The sequence below is a fragment of the Crinia signifera genome, chromosome 3 (assembly GCF_055691185.1).
Source record: "Crinia signifera chromosome 3, ASM5569118v1, whole genome shotgun sequence".
In the NCBI taxonomy this organism is placed as follows: Eukaryota; Metazoa; Chordata; class Amphibia; order Anura; family Myobatrachidae; genus Crinia; species Crinia signifera.
Window position 1 is genome coordinate 6,286,242 of NC_139219.1, and position 17,839 is coordinate 6,304,080.

Genomic DNA, 17,839 nt, shown 5'->3' on the forward strand with positions numbered 1-17,839 from the left:
CCCACCTGTCCTGCATGAGACCCACCTGTCCTGCATGAGACCCACCTGTCCTGCATGAGACCCACCTGTCCTGCATGAGACCCACCTGTCCTGCATGAGACCATCTGTCCTGCATGAGACCCACCTGTCCTGCATGAGACCATCTGTCCTGCATGAGACCCACCTGTCCTGCATGAGACCCACCTGTCCTGCATGAGACCCACCTGTCCTGCATGAGACCCACCTGTCCTGCATGAGAACCACCTGTCCTGCATGAGACCATCTGTCCTGCATGAGAACCACCTGTCCTGCATGAGACCCACCTGTCCTGCATGAGACCCACCTGTCCTGCATGAGACCCACCTGTCCTGCATGAGAACCACCTGTCCTGCATGAGACCCACCTGTCCTGCATGAGACCATCTGTCCTGCATGAGACCCACCTGTCCTGCATGAGACCCACCTGTCCTGCATAAGACCCACCTGTCCTGCATGAGACCCACCTGTCCTGCATGAGACCCACCTGTCCTGCATGAGACCCACCTGTCCTGCATGAGACCCACCTGTCCTGCATGAGACCCATCTGTCCTGCATGAGACCCATCTGTCCTGCATGACACCCATCTGTCCTGCATGAGAACCAACTGTCCTGCATGAGACCCACCTGTCCTGCATGAGACCCATCTGTCCTGCATGAGACCCATCTGTCCTGCATGAGACCCACCTGTCCTGCATGAGACCCACCTGTCCTGCATGAGACCCACCTGTCCTGCATGAGACCCACCTGTCCTGCATGAGACCCATCTGTCCTGCATGAGACCCATCTGTCCTGCATGAGACCATCTGTCCTGCATGAGACCCACCTGTCCTGCATGAGACCATCTGTCCTGCATGAGACCCACCTGTCCTGCATGAGACCCACCTGTCCTGCATGAGACCCACCTGTCCTGCATGAGACCCACCTGTCCTGCATGAGACCCACCTGTCCTGCATGAGACCCATCTGTCCTGCATGAGACCATCTGTCCTGCATGAGACCCACCTGTCCTGCATGAGACCCACCTGTCCTGCATGAGACCCACCTGTCCTGCATGAGACCCACCTGTCCTGCATGAGACCCACCTGTCCTGCATGAGACCCACCTGTCCTGCATGAGACCCACCTGTCCTGCATGAGACCTATCTGTCCTGCATGAGACCCACCTGTCCTGCATGAGACCATCTGTCCTGCATGAGACCCACCTGTCCTGCATGAGACCATCTGTCCTGCATGAGACCCACCTGTCCTGCATGAGACCCACCTGTCCTGCATGAGACCCACCTGTCCTGCATGAGAACCACCTGTCCTGCATGAGAACCACCTGTCCTGCATGAGACCATCTGTCCTGCATGAGAACCACCTGTCCTGCATGAGACCCACCTGTCCTGCATGAGAACCATCTGTCCTGCATGAGAACCACCTGTCCTGCATGAGACCATCTGTCCTGCATGAGACCTACCTGTCCTGCATGAGACCATCTGTCCTGCATGAGACCCATCTGTCCTGCATGAGAACCACCTGTCCTGCATGAGACCATCTGTCCTGCATGAGACCTACCTGTCCTGCATGAGACCATCTGTCCTGCATGAGACCCACCTGTCCTGCATGAGACCCACCTGTCCTGCATGAGACCTATCTGTCCTGCATGAAAACCACCTGTCCTGCATGAGACCATCTGTCCTGCATGAGACCTACCTGTCCTGCATGAGACCCACCTGTCCTGCATGAGACCCATCTGTCCTGCATGAGACCCATCTGTCCTGCATGGGACCCATCTGTCCTGCATGAGACCCATCTGTCCTGCATGAGACCATCTGTCCTGCATGAGACCCACCTGTCCTGCATGAGACCATCTGTCCTGCATGAGACCCACCTGTCCTGCGTGAGACAATCTGTCCTGCATGAGACCCATCTGTCCTGCATGAGACCCACCTGTCCTGCATGAGACCCACCTGTCCTGCATGAGACCATCTGTCCTGCATGAGACCCACCTGTCCTGCATGAGACCCACCTGTCCTGCATGAGACCCATCTGTCCTGCATGAGACCCACCTGTCCTGCATGAGACCCACCTGTCCTGCATGAGACCCACCTGTCCTGCATGAGACCCACCTGTCCTGCATGAGACCATCTGTCCTGCATGAGAACCACCTGTCCTGCATGAGACCCATCTGTCCTGCATGAGACCCACCTGTCCTGCATGAGACCCACCTGTCCTGCATGAGACCCACCTGTCCTGCATGAGACCCACCTGTCCTGCATGAGACCCACCTGTCCTGCATGAGACCCATCTGTCCTGCATGAGACCCACCTGTCCTGCATGAGACCCATCTGTCCTGCATGAGACCCATCTGTCCTGCATGAGACCTATCTGTCCTGCATGAGACCTATCTGTCCTGCATGAGAACCATCTGTCCTGCATGAGACCCACCTGTCCTGCATGAGACCCACCTGTCCTGCATGAGACCATCTGTCCTGCATGAGGCCACCTGTCCTGCATGAGACCTATCTGTCCTGCATGAGACCCACCTGTCCTGCATGAGACCTATCTGTCCTGCATGAGACCCACCTGTCCTGCATGAGACCTATCTGTCCTGCATGAGACCCATCTGTCCTGCATGAGACCCACCTGTCCTGCATGAGACCCATCTGTCCTGCATGAGACCCACCTGTCCTGCATGAGACCCACCTGTCCTGCATGAGACCATCTGTCCTGCATGAGACCACCTGTCCTGCATGAGACCCATCTGTCCTGCATGAGACCCACCTGTCCTGCATGAGACACACCTGTCCTGCATGAGACCCACCTGTCCTGCATGAGACCCATCTGCCCTGCATGAGACCCATCTGTCTTGCATGAGACCATCTGTCCTGCATGAGACCCATCTGTCCTGCATGAGAACCACCTGTCCTGCATGAGACCCACCTGTCCTGCATGAGACCCATCTGTCCTGCATGAGAACCACCTGTCCTGCATGAGACCCACCTGTCCTGCATGAGACCCATCTGTCCTGCATGAGACCCATCTGTCCTGCATGAGAACCACCTGTCCTGCATGAGACCCACCTGTCCTGCATGAGACCATCTGTCCTGCATGAGACCATCTGTCCTGCATGAGACCCATCTGTCCTGCATGAGACCCACCTGTCCTGCATGAGACCCACCTGTCCTGCATGAGACCCACCTGTCCTGCATGAGACCCATCTGTCCTGCATGAGACCCACCTGTCCTGCATGAGACCCATCTGTCCTGCATGAGACCCACCTGTCCTGCATGAGACCCACCTGTCCTGCATGAGACCCACCTGTCCTGCATGAGACCCACCTGTCCTGCATGAGACCCACCTGTCCTGCATGAGACCCATCTGTCCTGCATGAGACCCACCTGTCCTGCATGAGATCCACCTGTCCTGCATGAGACCCACCTGTCCTGCATGAGACCTATCTGTCCTGCATGAGACCCACCTGTCCTGCATGAGACCCACCTGTCCTGCATGAGACCCACCTGTCCTGCATGAGACCCACCTGTCCTGCATGAGACCCACCTGTCCTGCATGAGACCATCTGTCCTGCATGAGACCCATCTGTCCTGCATGAGACCCACCTGTCCTGCATGAGACCCACCTGTCCTGCATGAGACCCATCTGTCCTGCATGAGACCCACCTGTCCTGCATGAGACCCATCTGTCCTGCATGAGACCCACCTGTCCTGCATGAGACCCACCTGTCCTGCATGAGAACCATCTGTCCTGCATGAGACCATCTGTCCTGCATGAGACCCACCTGTCCTGCATGAGACCCACCTGTCCTGCATGAGACCTATCTGTCCTGCATGAGAACCACCTGTCCTGCATGAGACCATCTGTCCTGCATGAGACCTACCTGTCCTGCATGAGACCCATATGTCCTGCATGAGACCCATCTGTCCTGCATGAGACCCACCTGTCCTGCATGAGACCCATCTGTCCTGCATGAGACCATCTGTCCTGCATGAGACCCACCTGTCCTGCATGAGACCCACCTGTCCTGCATGTAGTTTGCGCTCTCTGGGGGGTATTCTGGTTGATTCGCTCTGATTTGCACCCTTGCGAATCAACCAAACCCGCCTTGCCAATGGTTGGTTGCCGCCACCGGTTCACAGGCGTGATTCGCACGCAGGGCATGCAGTAACATCCATTCGTAGGCCAGGGGAACCTCCCACATCTTTGGATGGTTGCCGAACATCGAAAGATGTGGAAGGTGCGCGCATATGTAAGGTTACTCTAAGCAACCTTATATCTGCGTGCACGGTATGCAGTCAAAATCCCGACAAGGGCAAAATACCGACATTTAAAATCCTGACAAGGTCAAAATACCGACATATAGAATGAAGACAGGTGAAAAAGTCTACATGACTTACGGTCGACAGGTCGCAAGGTCGACATGGGTGTTTTCACAGTCTTTTGACCCGACGTGCCGACAGGCGGTATTTCATGCCCTACCATCCACTAGGGCGTGGAGGGAGAATAAAATAGTGTGCCAAGTGCAGCCAAGCACCGTGCCCGAAGCATCGCGAGCAAAGAGAGCAATGCGAGGGGCTGCGGTTAACTTCTGTGTCCATGTCGACATTCGTGTAAAAAAAACAGTGAAAAACCCATGTCGACCTCGCGACCTGTCGACTGAAAGTCATGTTGACTTTTTCACCTGTCTACATTCTATATGTCAGTATTTTGACCTTGTCGGGATTTTAAATTTCGATATTTTGACCATGTCAGGATTTTGACCGTCGGTATTTCATACCAAATCCGCATGCATGCTGGGAAGAAAATGTGAGGGCAGCATTAGCATGAGAACGCCCAGGAAACACTGGGCGCTGCCATATGCTAATGGTGCCGCCCGCCACCACACGCCCCTCTCCCTCACCGCCCCCGCATGCCGTCCGTGGGTGCGTGCACCTGGCGAACACACTGTTCGCCGTCCGTGGGTGCGTGCACCCTGCATATGCACAGAAATGCGCACGTGTAGTAAGACAACATCGGTCTCCGTGCGAATGTAGCGCTGCCGCGAACGGACCTGAATAAGCTCTTCTGCGTATGACACAATGCACTTGACAAGAGTTTGTTTGTAACAATTCCCCTTCTGTAGAGGAATAATGAGCAGTGATTTCCCAAATGGCGCACGCTCAGGTTCGGTAACGGCGGCGAGCTTCAAGACATTAATTCACCCCAAGTGTAGAACGAAGACTTTAATATTGAATGAATAAATGACATTCTCTCTTGGAAACTAGAGTTTGGGGAACATGTGATATGGGTGCCGGACAGGTTCCCGACAGTCGGAGTCCCCATACCACACCCATGTGATATACTGTATGGACCATAAGTAACTTGTACAGTATCGTTCTTCTCATTCATCATTCCTCCGATTCTGGGGTCCGTCGGCTCCGACAGCTATGGACTAACTCAGTGGGGTCCTTACAGCCGGGGGCGGAATATTGGGCTGACAATCAAAGCTCCATTGTGTCTCGGACAACAGGCACAAGGCCAACATAACCAACAGGTTTGTGTAAGGGTATGGGTCAACAGTCAAAGAGCTGACGCATCAAAAAGGTCGACACAATCAAAAGGTAAACACGCGTCCCTTCGCATGTCTCGTTGCATTTTACACACTGGGCCTGATTCAGGTCCACTCGCTAAGCAGCATACATTCGCTTTTTTTTAATGTGTCAACCTTTTGACTGTCGACCTAGACACTGTCAACAATCTGGGGGATTCCCAAGTCGTGGAGGGAGGAGGTATGTTATTTTGTACTGTTGACAGTTAATGCGCAGAGGACGACACGTCGGTGACAGACGACACATAGAAGTGATCAGGATCTTCTCCTCTCCCCGACAGACAGAGATCAGCAGAACAAGGAGAAGCTGCTGCGAGCGGTGCAGGAATTCCGCCAGGAGATTGGGCAGATCTGGTCCGCATCTCATCATCAGCCAGAAAGCAATTTCCCTGAGCAGAACGAGGTCAGTATCAGCGGCTCTCTTCCCTGTTCCGATGGCTGTTTGTTATGGTGGAGTAATTACAGTTTCATTACCGATGTTGTAATGATGGCGCACACAACAATGTGCGAGTAATCTCAGCAATCGGGGACCGCGCAAACAGTTCTCACCGCCGGAAATATTCTAATCATTAAACAGACGCAGGGCCTAATTCAGCGTGCATTGTTCATCTGAGAAGTTGCAGATGACTGTGAGGAGAAAGCCGCCAACCAGACAGAAAGTGAAACCGCCCGCGCAGATCTGTGTTTGCTAACCGATATCCGCTCTCAAATCCTGAACCATCGAACAGTTTTTGCCATCTGGGCACATCCAAGCAGGCTGAGGCTGTCACTGACAGGCTGGCACCTTGCACCCTCCCTGAAAACGCCGGGGCGCGCCTGCCATAACAGCCAGTTACCACCCCAAAACACCGGCTTCCTGTCAGTCAAACTGCAGGGGGGGGGGGGGGGGATGGATTGCCATCTATATGCATTTTCTGATGCTATTTCTCCTCTAGCATGCGCAAAGCTGAAGCAGCGCAGTCATATGATAATTGATAGATTTGCGTACTCTCAGATTAGCGATCCACACTGAATGAGGCCCTCTGTCCTGTGTAGTCACATATCCTGTAACCATGAATGTTCTGCAGATACAAAACGGTCACAGAGAAATGGCCGGCACAGAGAACGCGTCAGTCATACAGAAGGCAGCGCCCTCGCCGGTCCTCATAGCGAGAGATGTCATGGCCGGTATTGGACATGGAAGACATCATGATGGTAATGGGAAACCAGGACCTTTCCATCCACAGCGCGGCAGGATTTCCCGCCATCATAAGACATATAAGGACCCTCAGAAACAAACATACAGTGGAGACCTGTTAGATAAACACGCAGCCAGCTTCACGCATTTCACCAAGCCTGGCGAGCCGCGACTGCTGAGGACGCCCGCTCAGTCTGCCCTCTCCCGGTACAGATATTACACCGCTCCCACCAAGAGGAAGGTGACACGCCCATTATCACCGCAGGGGGACGCCCATCACATGACCCGTGCGACAGAGCTGTACAGGTGACGTACCAGAGAGACCAAATACAGTACTGCCTACACATGTAAGGGGGGATATATGGCGACTGTTACATCATAGTTACCTCCCCTCCTGCATTCTGCAGGAGACTCCCTGACATAGCAGCAATCTCCCTCTCTCCATCATTAGTCTAGCAATCTCCCTCATGTCACCTAGCCCACATTACACTGTTACATCATAGTTACCTACCCACCTGCATTCTGCAGGAGACTCCCTGACATAGCAGCAATCTCCCTCTCTCCCTCATTTGTCTAGCAATCTCCCTCATGTCACCTAGCCCACATTACACTGTTACATCATAGTTACCTCCCCTCCTGCATTCTGCAGGAGACACCCTGACATAGCAGCAATCTCCCTCTCTCCCTCATTAGTCTAACAATCTCCCTAGTGTCACCTAGACCACATTACACTGTTACATCATAGTTACCTCCCCTCCTGCATTCTGCATGAGACTCCCTGACATAACAGCAATCTCCCTCTCTCCCACATTAGTCTAGCAATCTCCCTCATGTCACCTAGCCCACATTACACTGTTACACCATATTTACCTCCCCTCCTGCATTCTGCAGGAGACTCCCTGACATAGCAGCAATCTCCCTCTCTCCCTCATTAGTCTAGCAATCTCCCTCATGTCACCTAGCTCACATTACACTGTTACATCATAGTTACCTCCCCTCCTGCATCCTGCAGGAGACTCCCTGACATAGCAGCAATCTCCCTCTCTCCCTCATTTGTCTAGCAATCTCCCTCATGTCACCTAGCCCACATTACACTGTTACATCATAGTTACCTCCCCTCCTGCATTCTGCAGGAGACTCCCTGACATAGCAGCAATCTCCCTCTCTCCCTGATTAGTCTAGCAATCTCCCTCATGTCACCTGGCCCACATTACACTGTAACATCATAGTTACCTCCCCTCAGGAGACTCCCTGACATAGCAGCAATCTCCTTCTCTCCCTCATTAGTCTAGCAATCTCCCTCATTTCACCTAGCCCACATTATGTAGCTGTTACATTTTTGGGGGAAAAGGAATGAGAGACAGATACATTTACATTGAATCATCTGCACCATTTCCCAGCACGTTACCAAGTATATTATCTCTTACTAACTGCTTTGGGGCTCATCTACATTTGGATATAAGTCATTATAAAAGATTCCTCTCAGATGTAGCAGTGCACACCCACGCTTCTAGGTGCCACGTTCACAATCTCTTTTCACAATCTCTCCATATATGGAACTAGACACGCCCTTTGGGTGGAGCATGACACGCCCCCTCAATGGGGCACTGTGCAAAATTCGATTACCAACTATAATCTCCCTGAAACTACTTTTCAAAAGTAGGCAAATATGATGTATGTAGTGATGTATATGTGTGTGTTTATGTATGTACAGTATGTGTGTATTATATATGTATGTATGTACTATCACTCCCATCTGCGTTACTCACCTCTGCGCTCTCCTCGTTGTGACCTGGCCAGACCTTCCTCTCCCTGCTAATAGTGATGTGTATGTATATATGTACAGTATGTACAGTATGTATGTATATATGTACAGTATGTACAGTATGTATGTATATATGTATGTATGTACTATCACTCCCATCTGCGTCACTCACCTTAGCGCTCTCCTCGTTGTGACCTGGTCAGACTGTCCTCTCCCTGTTAGTAGTGATGTGTATGTATATATGTATGTACAGTATGTATGTATTATATATGTATGTATGTACTATCACTCCCATCTGCGTTACTCACCTTAGCGCTCTCCTCGTTGTGACCTGGTCAGACTGTCCTCTCCCTGTTAGTAGTGATGTGTATGTATATATGTACAGTATGTATGTATTATATATGTATGTATGTACTATGACTCCCATCTGCGTCACTCACCTTAGCGCTCTCCTCGTTGTGACCTGGCCAGACCGTCCTCTCCCTGTTAGTAGTGATGTGTATGTATGTATATATGTACAGTATGTACAGTATGTATGTATTATATATGTATGTACTATCACTCTTATCTGCGTTACTCACCTCTGCGCTCTCCTCGTTGTGACCTGGCCAGACCGTCCTCTCCCTGTTTGTAGTGATGTGTATGTATATATGTACAGTATGTACAGTATGTATGTATTATATATGTATGTATGTACTATCACTCCCATCTGCGTTACTCACCTCTGCGCTCTCCTCATTGTGACCTGGCCAGACAGTCCTCTCCCTGTAAGTAGTGATGTGTATGTATATATGTATGTATGTACAGTATGTATGTATTATATACTAGGTGATTCATCGCGCCCTACGGGCGCTCTTCACACCGGCGTAAGGGGCTACGCCCCTTAATTTGTGAACATTTATATTGTGAGCAATATGGTTAGAATTGTATGAAAGATGCCTGTATTGCAGCTTCTGGCAGTGGGTGAGGGTCCAGCGTGGCAGCACAGGAGTACCGGACGGTGGCCCTGAGTCAGTGTCTCCTCCTACTGGGTGGGAGTTAGGGTGCATGAGAGCAGGAGGCTGGGATATGAGGCATGATAGGGGTATGTGGGCAACACAGCGTCAGCGATTACCCAGTGGTGGAAGTTACGGTTCAGGAGAGCAGGAAGCTGGGTAGTGATAGGGGTGTGTGGGCATACGGGGGACTAAAGAGGGTGGTGGACACTGTGCAGCTTCTGCCAGTGGGTGAGGGTCCAGCGTGGCAGCACAGAAATACAGGAGTCAGTGTCTCCTCCGACTGGGTGGGAGTTAGGGTGCATGAGAGCAGGAGGCTGGGCGGTAAAGCATGATAGGGGAATGTGGGCAACACAGGGTGAGCGGGTCTCCACTGGCGGAAGTTACGGGGCAGGAGAACAGGAGGCAGGGCAGTGTCCTCCCACATTGATGGCAAAAGTATTCAACATCGGCCATAAACCATCGATTATTTGAAAATCATTGATGGTCGATGGGCATCCCTAGAACTGGAGGAGGGTGGGGGACAGTATGCAGCTCCCGGCAGTGGGTGAGCGTCTCCTCCCACTGGGAGGGAGTGAGCGTGCAGGAGAGCAGGAGGCTGTATAATAGTGGTATGTGGGCAAGACATTGATAAAAGTTGTGGCGCTGGTGCAGAGGGCAGTGGGGAAACCTGCAGTGCGGCAGCCAGGGCCGGATTTCCCACCTAGGGGCGGTACCGCACTTACATCGACAGCCATTACATCGACACCATTAGTTCGACAGCTCAATAGGTCGACATGGTTTTAGGTCGACATACCATTAGGTCGACATGTCATTATGTCGACAGCTCATTAGGTCGACAGCTCATTAGGTCGACATGTTTTTAGGTCGACACTGCCATTAGGTCGACAGAGTCTATGTCGACAGTCAAAAGGTCGACATGGGTTTTTTCACTGTTTTTTGGCCGAAATGTCGACACAGTCGACATGGACACAGTTTGAAGTGTACCGCAGACGCTCGCTATGCTTCGGGCACGGTGCCTCGCTGCGCTCGGCACACTATTTTATTCTCCCACCATGCCCTAGTGGATAGTAGGGCATGAAATACCGCCTGTCGGCACATGTCGGCTCAATAAACAGTGAAAAAACCCATGTCGACCTTTTGACTGTCGACATAGACACTGTCGACCTAATGGCAGTGTCGACCTAAAAACATGTCGACCTAATGAGCTGTCGACCTAATGAGCTGTCGACATAATGACATGTCGACCTAATGGTATGTCGACCTAAAACCATGTCGATCTATTGAGGTGTCAAACTAATGGTGTCGATGTAATGGCTGTCGATGTAAGTGCTGTCTAACAATAGTCCGGATACCGGGGTGGTCGCGGGGGTCCCGCGAATCGCGGGAGGGGGGTCGCGGGGGTCCCACGAATCGCGGGAGGGGGGTTCGCGGGGGTCCCGCGAATCACGGGAGGGGGGGTCGCGGGAGTCCCGCGACTTGCGGGAGGGTGGAAAGCGGGGGGCCCGCGAATCGCGGGAGGGAGGGTGCGGGGTCCTGCGAATGGCGGGAGGGGGGGGTCACGGGGGTTCCGCAAATCGCGGGAGGGGGGGTCGCGGGGGTCCCGCGAATCGCGGGAGGGGGGGTCCCGCGAATCGCGGGAGGGGGGTCGCGGGGGTCCTGGCAGAGGGTAGGGATGTGCAGGAGTAATGGTGGATGGTGGCTGTGGAGTATTGGTGGATGGTGGGCGTGTACTGTAGCCCTGGCTGGGCGGGGGGAGGTGATGTCAAGGGGGTGGAACGTCAGACACATGAAAGTGAAACTGTTCTACACAGGAACGTTCTCCACAGGGGTTGAGTGACAGATCTGGCTAAATATATAAGAGATGTATGTATGTACTATCACTCCCATCTGCGTTACTCACCTTTGCGCTCTCCTCGTTGTGACCTGGTCAGACCGTCCTCTCCCTGTAAGCAGTGATGTGTATGTATATATGTACAGTATGTACAGTATGTATGTATTATATATGTATGTATGTACTATCACTCCCATCTGCGTCACTCACCTTAGCGCTCTCCTCGTTGTGACCTGGCCAGACCGTCCTCTCCCTGTTAGTAGTGATGTGTATGTATATATGTAGAGTATGTACAGTATGTATGTATTATATATGTACAGTATGTATGTACTATCACTCCCATCTGCGTTACTCACCTCTGCGCTCTCCTCGCAGTGATGTCACTGTGTATTAGATCTCAGCAGGGGGACACCGACCACAGAGGGAACTTATATGAATGACACAATACTGGCCGCACTCAACCAAGCATTATTATAAACGCATTTATTGAGAATGGGGACACAGGGCTGACTGCAGTCTCATGTCTCTAATATCTCTAAAGTTAATACTTTATGTAATAACATTATCATTATTATTTCTTGCTTTTTGCCATCATTAAGTAGGTCACTGGAAGCCATCTGCTCGCCTGCGGAGAACATCAGTCACACGCACTTACCATCAGTAAGAACTTTGTTTGCAGATTATAATCTTTCCCCCTTGTGAACAAAGTCAGGTCTGTGAGTTACTTCTGCTCCACCCGCAGTAGGTATAGACGCTTATTAGCATACATCCCGACTGTCCCGATTACAGTGTGACAGTCCCGCTATTTAGAGAGATGCCATGGGAGGAGGGAGGGAATGCACAGAGGGAGCCAAGGGCTGCCCAGCTGCTAGGAGAGTGCTGGTCACGCCCCTGGAAATGACGAAAATGGTGGTCGTGGCAGTAGGCCACACCCCCTCTGCTCAAAGCCCCGCCCGTAGCCCCACCCTTTTTTCCGTAACGGCCGCGCAGACCACCCAGCAGGTCACATGTTCCAGATGACCCAGCAGGGTCACAGGGAGAGTTCACCAAATGTCATATTTCTCCAGAGCACAATGGTGATGCATTATAAAATGCAGGCCAAAGTTTTGCCACATAAAAAAATAAAGCAACCAATTACAAAGTCAATATTTTTTCTACAAATCTATGGACCGAGACCTTGAATTTGGTATAAGACCCTGCTCAGACAACAGCATCATAGGCATAAGTCACATTCTGCTATTATGTATAGATGACCTAAACAGCTTATAAACTAGAGAGAAGTGTTGTGTCAGGATTGTTACATACAGTAACACTGTAACTGTGTTCTAAACATACAAAATGTGCTGCAAATAATAACAGACACAATAATTCACATGAGATATCTGCTACTTTCTATACAGCACCACGTAATGACTTAGAACTCCTGCATGAAATCACCTGTTGAAATCTCAGATCCTGTGTCACATGGCGACCAGACAGGTTGCGAATAACTGACCCACCTTAGCAACAACGAAACTTTGGAAAGAAACACTGTGCTAATTATTTCCCTGTTGCCAAGTTTCTTACAACCTTTCTGTGTTTTCAACTGACTATTTCAGGCAGGTCCTGTCAGGTATCAGAAGATCTTCATGAAAGTTGTTAAAAAGCAACTAAATGATTTTGGATCATCCAATGCTGGGATACAGGATAGAAATGCATATGCGCATTTAATCCCTTCCTGCGGGCAGCGCTGGGTTCAGGCGCTGCCCGGCAATCTGTACTGCCCGCCACGCCGCTCAACCCCCACATGGCCGCTTAAGGCCTGCTTCTAAGCAGTTCCCAGCACAGCGTGTCGGTAGGAGGCCAAACCCAATTCTGGGAATCCCGGGATTGAAAAAATGGCCCCTGATTGGCCCCCCTATTGCTATATACAGACTGCATAAGCTTTCTATACTCCAAAGCTAAGGAAACTAATTACCAGACTCATGTGGGTTCCGCTTGCTGAAATAATAGTGTATTATTGCTGTGTATGTAATACTTGTCCTCCATGCTGCTCATAATCTATATGTGATAATAGGACACCAAGAGTCCTAGAAAACAACAATTTATTCATCTAAGTACCTGCTGGGGAGAGGTGGCGGCAGAGACTCTGCGTCTGAGGATGTGGCCCTCGGGTGTCGCAGCTACACGCAGGATAACGCAGGGTTCTATAGAGAATAAGTGCACTACTGTACTGTACAATATGACAATGACTAATGCATTGACTGCAAGCAGTAGAGATTTAGATGGAATGAGAATCTTGCTCTCAAGAGCTTACAATTGATGAGAGCCCAGTGCATTGTACACGGTTCAGCGAGTGAAGTTTGTGGTGTTAAGGTGGGAAATGTGGTATGTTAGCCGGTCTATTTAGGAACACTATATCTGATTGTGGAAGCCATGTTTCTGTTATTGCCAGGAGGTTGAGGTTGTTTGAGAGAAAGATATCATGGACAGAGGTAAAGAGCAACCATTTAATAAATAGGGCACCTTGATAGGATGTTATAATATGTTCTGCTATGGAAATGTAACATAAAAATAATATCATTTTAATTGTTAATTACAGGAAAGAGAAACCCCGACACCTCTTGGGATTCCTAGTGCACATCTGCGACAGTGAGTTTATACTTTCTTTGTCATTATTATAATTGTCTTGTCCATCGCTGTTACTTGTCGGCGTAGCGGGCAGATTTGTGAGGAGACCATGTCTTAGAGTAACCAGCGAAGCAGTGGGCACACCTAAACAGGGGCGGAGCCAGACTAGATCTAGATATTTAGGGGAGGGGGGGGGCAGTTTAACAATGAATACTGACTCACACCACAGCAGCCTGTGCCCAGGGGTCTCACAGCATCCAGGCTCACCCACAGCTCAGCAATCAATACATCTGGACTGTAGCGGACAGCATAATCAATGTAAGATCTTTGAGTCTGGAAAGCTGCCATATAGTGACCAGCGCATATTTGCGCATGTGCAGATGCTGGGAGGGTAATAATGGCTGAGTCCTCGTATGATACAGTATAACATTGTCAGCCTCAGTCTGTCGCTGTAACAGGGGGAGCTGAGACGGAGACACGCAGCGGGTGATACTGTGTATCCCAGGTGTGCACAGGGCCGGCTCTGCCATTAGGCTGCTGCCTAGGGTGCTGGGATCTGGGGGGGGGGGGGAGTAATAATGGCTGAGTACTGGTATGATACAGTATAACATTGTCAGCCTCAGTCTGTCGCTGTAACGGGGAGCTGAGACGGAGACACGCAGCGGATGATACTGTGTATCCCAGGTGTACACAGGACCGGCTCTGCCATTAGGCTGCTGCCTAGGGTGCTGGGATCTGGGTGGGGGGGGGGGGGGGAGTAATAATGGCTGAGTCCTCGTATGATACTGTATAACATTGTCAGCCTCAGTCTGTCGCTGTAACGGGGACAGCTGAGACGGAGACACGCAGCGGATGATACTGTGTATCCCAGACGTGCACAGGGCCGGCTCTGCCATTAGGCTGCTGCCTAGGGTGCTGGGATCTGGGGGGGGGGGGGGGGGGTAATAATGGCTGAGTACTGGTATGATACAATATAACATTGTCAGCCTCAGTCTGTCGCTGTAACGGGGAGCTGAGACGGAGACACGCAGCGGATGATACTGTGTATCCCAGGTGTACACAGGACCGGTTCTGCCATTAGGCTGCTGCCTAGGGTGCTGGGATCTGGGGGGGAGAGGGGGGGAGTAATAATGGCTGAGTCCTCGTATGATACTGTATAACATTGTCAGCCTCAGTCTGTCGCTGTAACGGGGGGTGCTGAGACGGAGACATGCAGCGGATGATACTGTGTATCCCAGACGTGCACAGGGCCGGCTCTGCCATTAGGCTGCTGCCTAGGGTGCTGGGATCTGGGGGGGGGGGGGGGAGTAATAATGGCTGAGTCCTTGTATGATACTGTATAACATTGTCAGCCTCAGTCTGTCGCTGTAACGGGGGGAGCTGAGACGGAGACACGCAGCGGGTGATACTGTGTATCCCAGGTGTACACAGGACCGGCTCTGCCATTAGGCTGCTGCCTAGGGTGCTGGGATCTGGGGGACGGGGGGGGGGGAGTAATAATGGCTGAGTACTGGTATGATACTGTATAACATTGTCAGCCTCAGTCTGTCGCTGTAACGGGGGGTGCTGAGACGGAGACACGCAGCGGGTGATACTGTGTATCCCAGACGTGCACAGGGCCGGCTCTGCCATTAGGCTGCTGCCTAGGGTGCTGGGATCTGGGGGGGGGGAGTAATAATGGCTGAGTACTGGTATGATACAATATAACATTGTCAGCCTCAGTCTGTCGCTGTAACGGGGAGCTGAGACGGAGACACGCAGCGGATGATACTGTGTATCCCAGGCGTGCACAGGGCCGGCTCTGCCATTAGGCTGCTGCCTAGGGTGCTGGGATCTGGGTGGGGGGGGGGGGGGAGTAATAATGGCTGAGTCCTCGTATGATACAATATAACATTGTCAGCCTCAGTCTGTCGCTGTAACAGGGGGAGATGAGACGGAGACACGCAGCGGATGATACTGTGTATCCCAGGTGTGCACAGGGCCGGCTCTGCCATTAGGCTGCTGCCTAGGGTGCTGGGATCTGGGGGGGGGGGGTAATAATGGCTGAGTACTGGTATGATACAATATAACATTGTCAGCCTCAGTCTGTCGCTGTAACAGGGGGAGCTGAGACGGAGACACGCAGCGGATGATACTGTGTATCCCAGGCGTGCACAGGGCCGGCTCTGCCATTAGGCTGCTGCCTAGGGTGCTGGGATCTGGGTGGGGGGGGGGGAGTAATAATGGCTGAGTACTGGTAAGATACAGTATAACATTGTCAGCCTCAGTCTGTCGCTGTAACGGGGGGAGATGAGACGGAGACACGCAGCGGATGATACTGTGTATCCCAGGCGTGCACAGGGCCGGCTCTGCCATTAGGCTGCTGCCTAGGGTGCTGGGATCTGGGGGGGGGGTAATAATGGCTGAGTACTGGTATGATACAATATAACATTGTCAGCCTCAGTCTGTCGCTGTAACGGGGAGCTGAGACGGAGACACGCAGCGGATGATACTGTGTATCCCAGGTGTACACAGGACCGGCTCTGCCATTAGGCTGCTGCCTAGGGTGCTGGGATCTGGGTGGGGGGGGGGGGGGGAGTAATAATGGCTGAGTACTGGTAAGATACAGTATAACATTGTCAGCCTCAGTCTGTCGCTGTAACGGGGGGAGATGAGACGGAGACACGCAGCGGATGATACTGTGTATCCCAGGCGTGCACAGGGCCGGCTCTGCCATTAGGCTGCTGCCTAGGGTGCTGGGATCTGGGGGGGGGGGGGTAATAATGGCTGAGTACTGGTATGATACAATATAACATTGTCAGCCTCAGTCTGTCGCTGTAACGGGGAGCTGAGACGGAGACACGCAGCGGATGATACTGTGTATCCCAGGCGTACACAGGGCCGGCTCTGCCATTAGGCTGCTGCCTAGGGTGCTGGCATCTGGGGGGGGGGGAATAATAATGGCTGAGTCCTCGTATGATACTGTATAACATTGTCAGCCTCAGTCTGTCGCTGTAACGGGGGGAGCTGAGACGGAGACACGCAGCGGGTGATACTGTGTATCCCAGGCGTGCACAGGGCCGGCTCTGCCATTAGGCTGCTGCCTAGGGTGCTGGGATCTGGGGGGGAGAGGGGGGGAGTAATAATGGCTGAGTCCTCGTATGATACAATATAACATTGTCAGCCTCAGTCTGTCGCTGTAACGGGGAGCTGAGACGGAGACACGCAGCGGATGATACTGTGTATCCCAGGCGTGCACAGGGCCGGCTCTGCCATTAGGCTGCTGCCTAGGGTGCTGGGATCTGGGGGGGGGGGGGGGGGGGGGAGTAATAATGGCTGAGTCCTTGTATGATACTGTATAACATTGTCAGCCTCAGTCTGTCGCTGTAACGGGGGGAGCTGAGACGGAGACACGCAGCGGGTGATACTGTGTATCCCAGGTGTACACAGGACCGGCTCTGCCATTAGGCTGCTGCCTAGGGTGCTGGGATCTGGGGGACGGGGGGGGGGAGTAATAATGGCTGAGTACTGGTATGATACTGTATAACATTGTCAGCCTCAGTCTGCCGCTGTAACGGGGGGAGCTGAGACGGAGACACGCAGCGGATGATACTGTGTATCCCAGACGTGCACAGGGCCGGCTCTGCCATTAGGCTGCTGCCTAGGGTGCTGGGATCTGGGGGGGGGAGTAATAATGGCTGAGTACTGGTATGATACAATATAACATTGTCAGCCTCAGTCTGTCGCTGTAACAGGGGGAGCTGAGACGGAGACACGCAGCGGATGATACTGTGTATCCCAGGCGTACACAGGGCCGGCTCTGCCATTAGGCTGCTGCCTAGGGTGCTGGCATCTGGGGGGGGGGGAATAATAATGG

At 52.2% G+C, this 17,839-nt stretch overlaps 1 protein-coding gene across 1 annotated transcript in view; it reads left to right on the top strand.

The window, feature by feature from the left end:
• Positions 1-17,839, top strand: part of LOC146062441 (spermatogenesis-associated protein 7-like) — a 120,111-nt gene that overhangs the window by 64,670 nt on the left and 37,602 nt on the right. The window contains exons 4-7 of the mRNA XM_083174583.1: positions 5,884-6,005; positions 6,670-7,085; positions 11,976-12,033; positions 13,955-14,004. Coding sequence (XP_083030709.1) covers positions 5,884-6,005; positions 6,670-7,085; positions 11,976-12,033; positions 13,955-14,004 — 646 coding nt within the window. The remainder of the gene's footprint in view (positions 1-5,883; positions 6,006-6,669; positions 7,086-11,975; positions 12,034-13,954; positions 14,005-17,839) is intronic.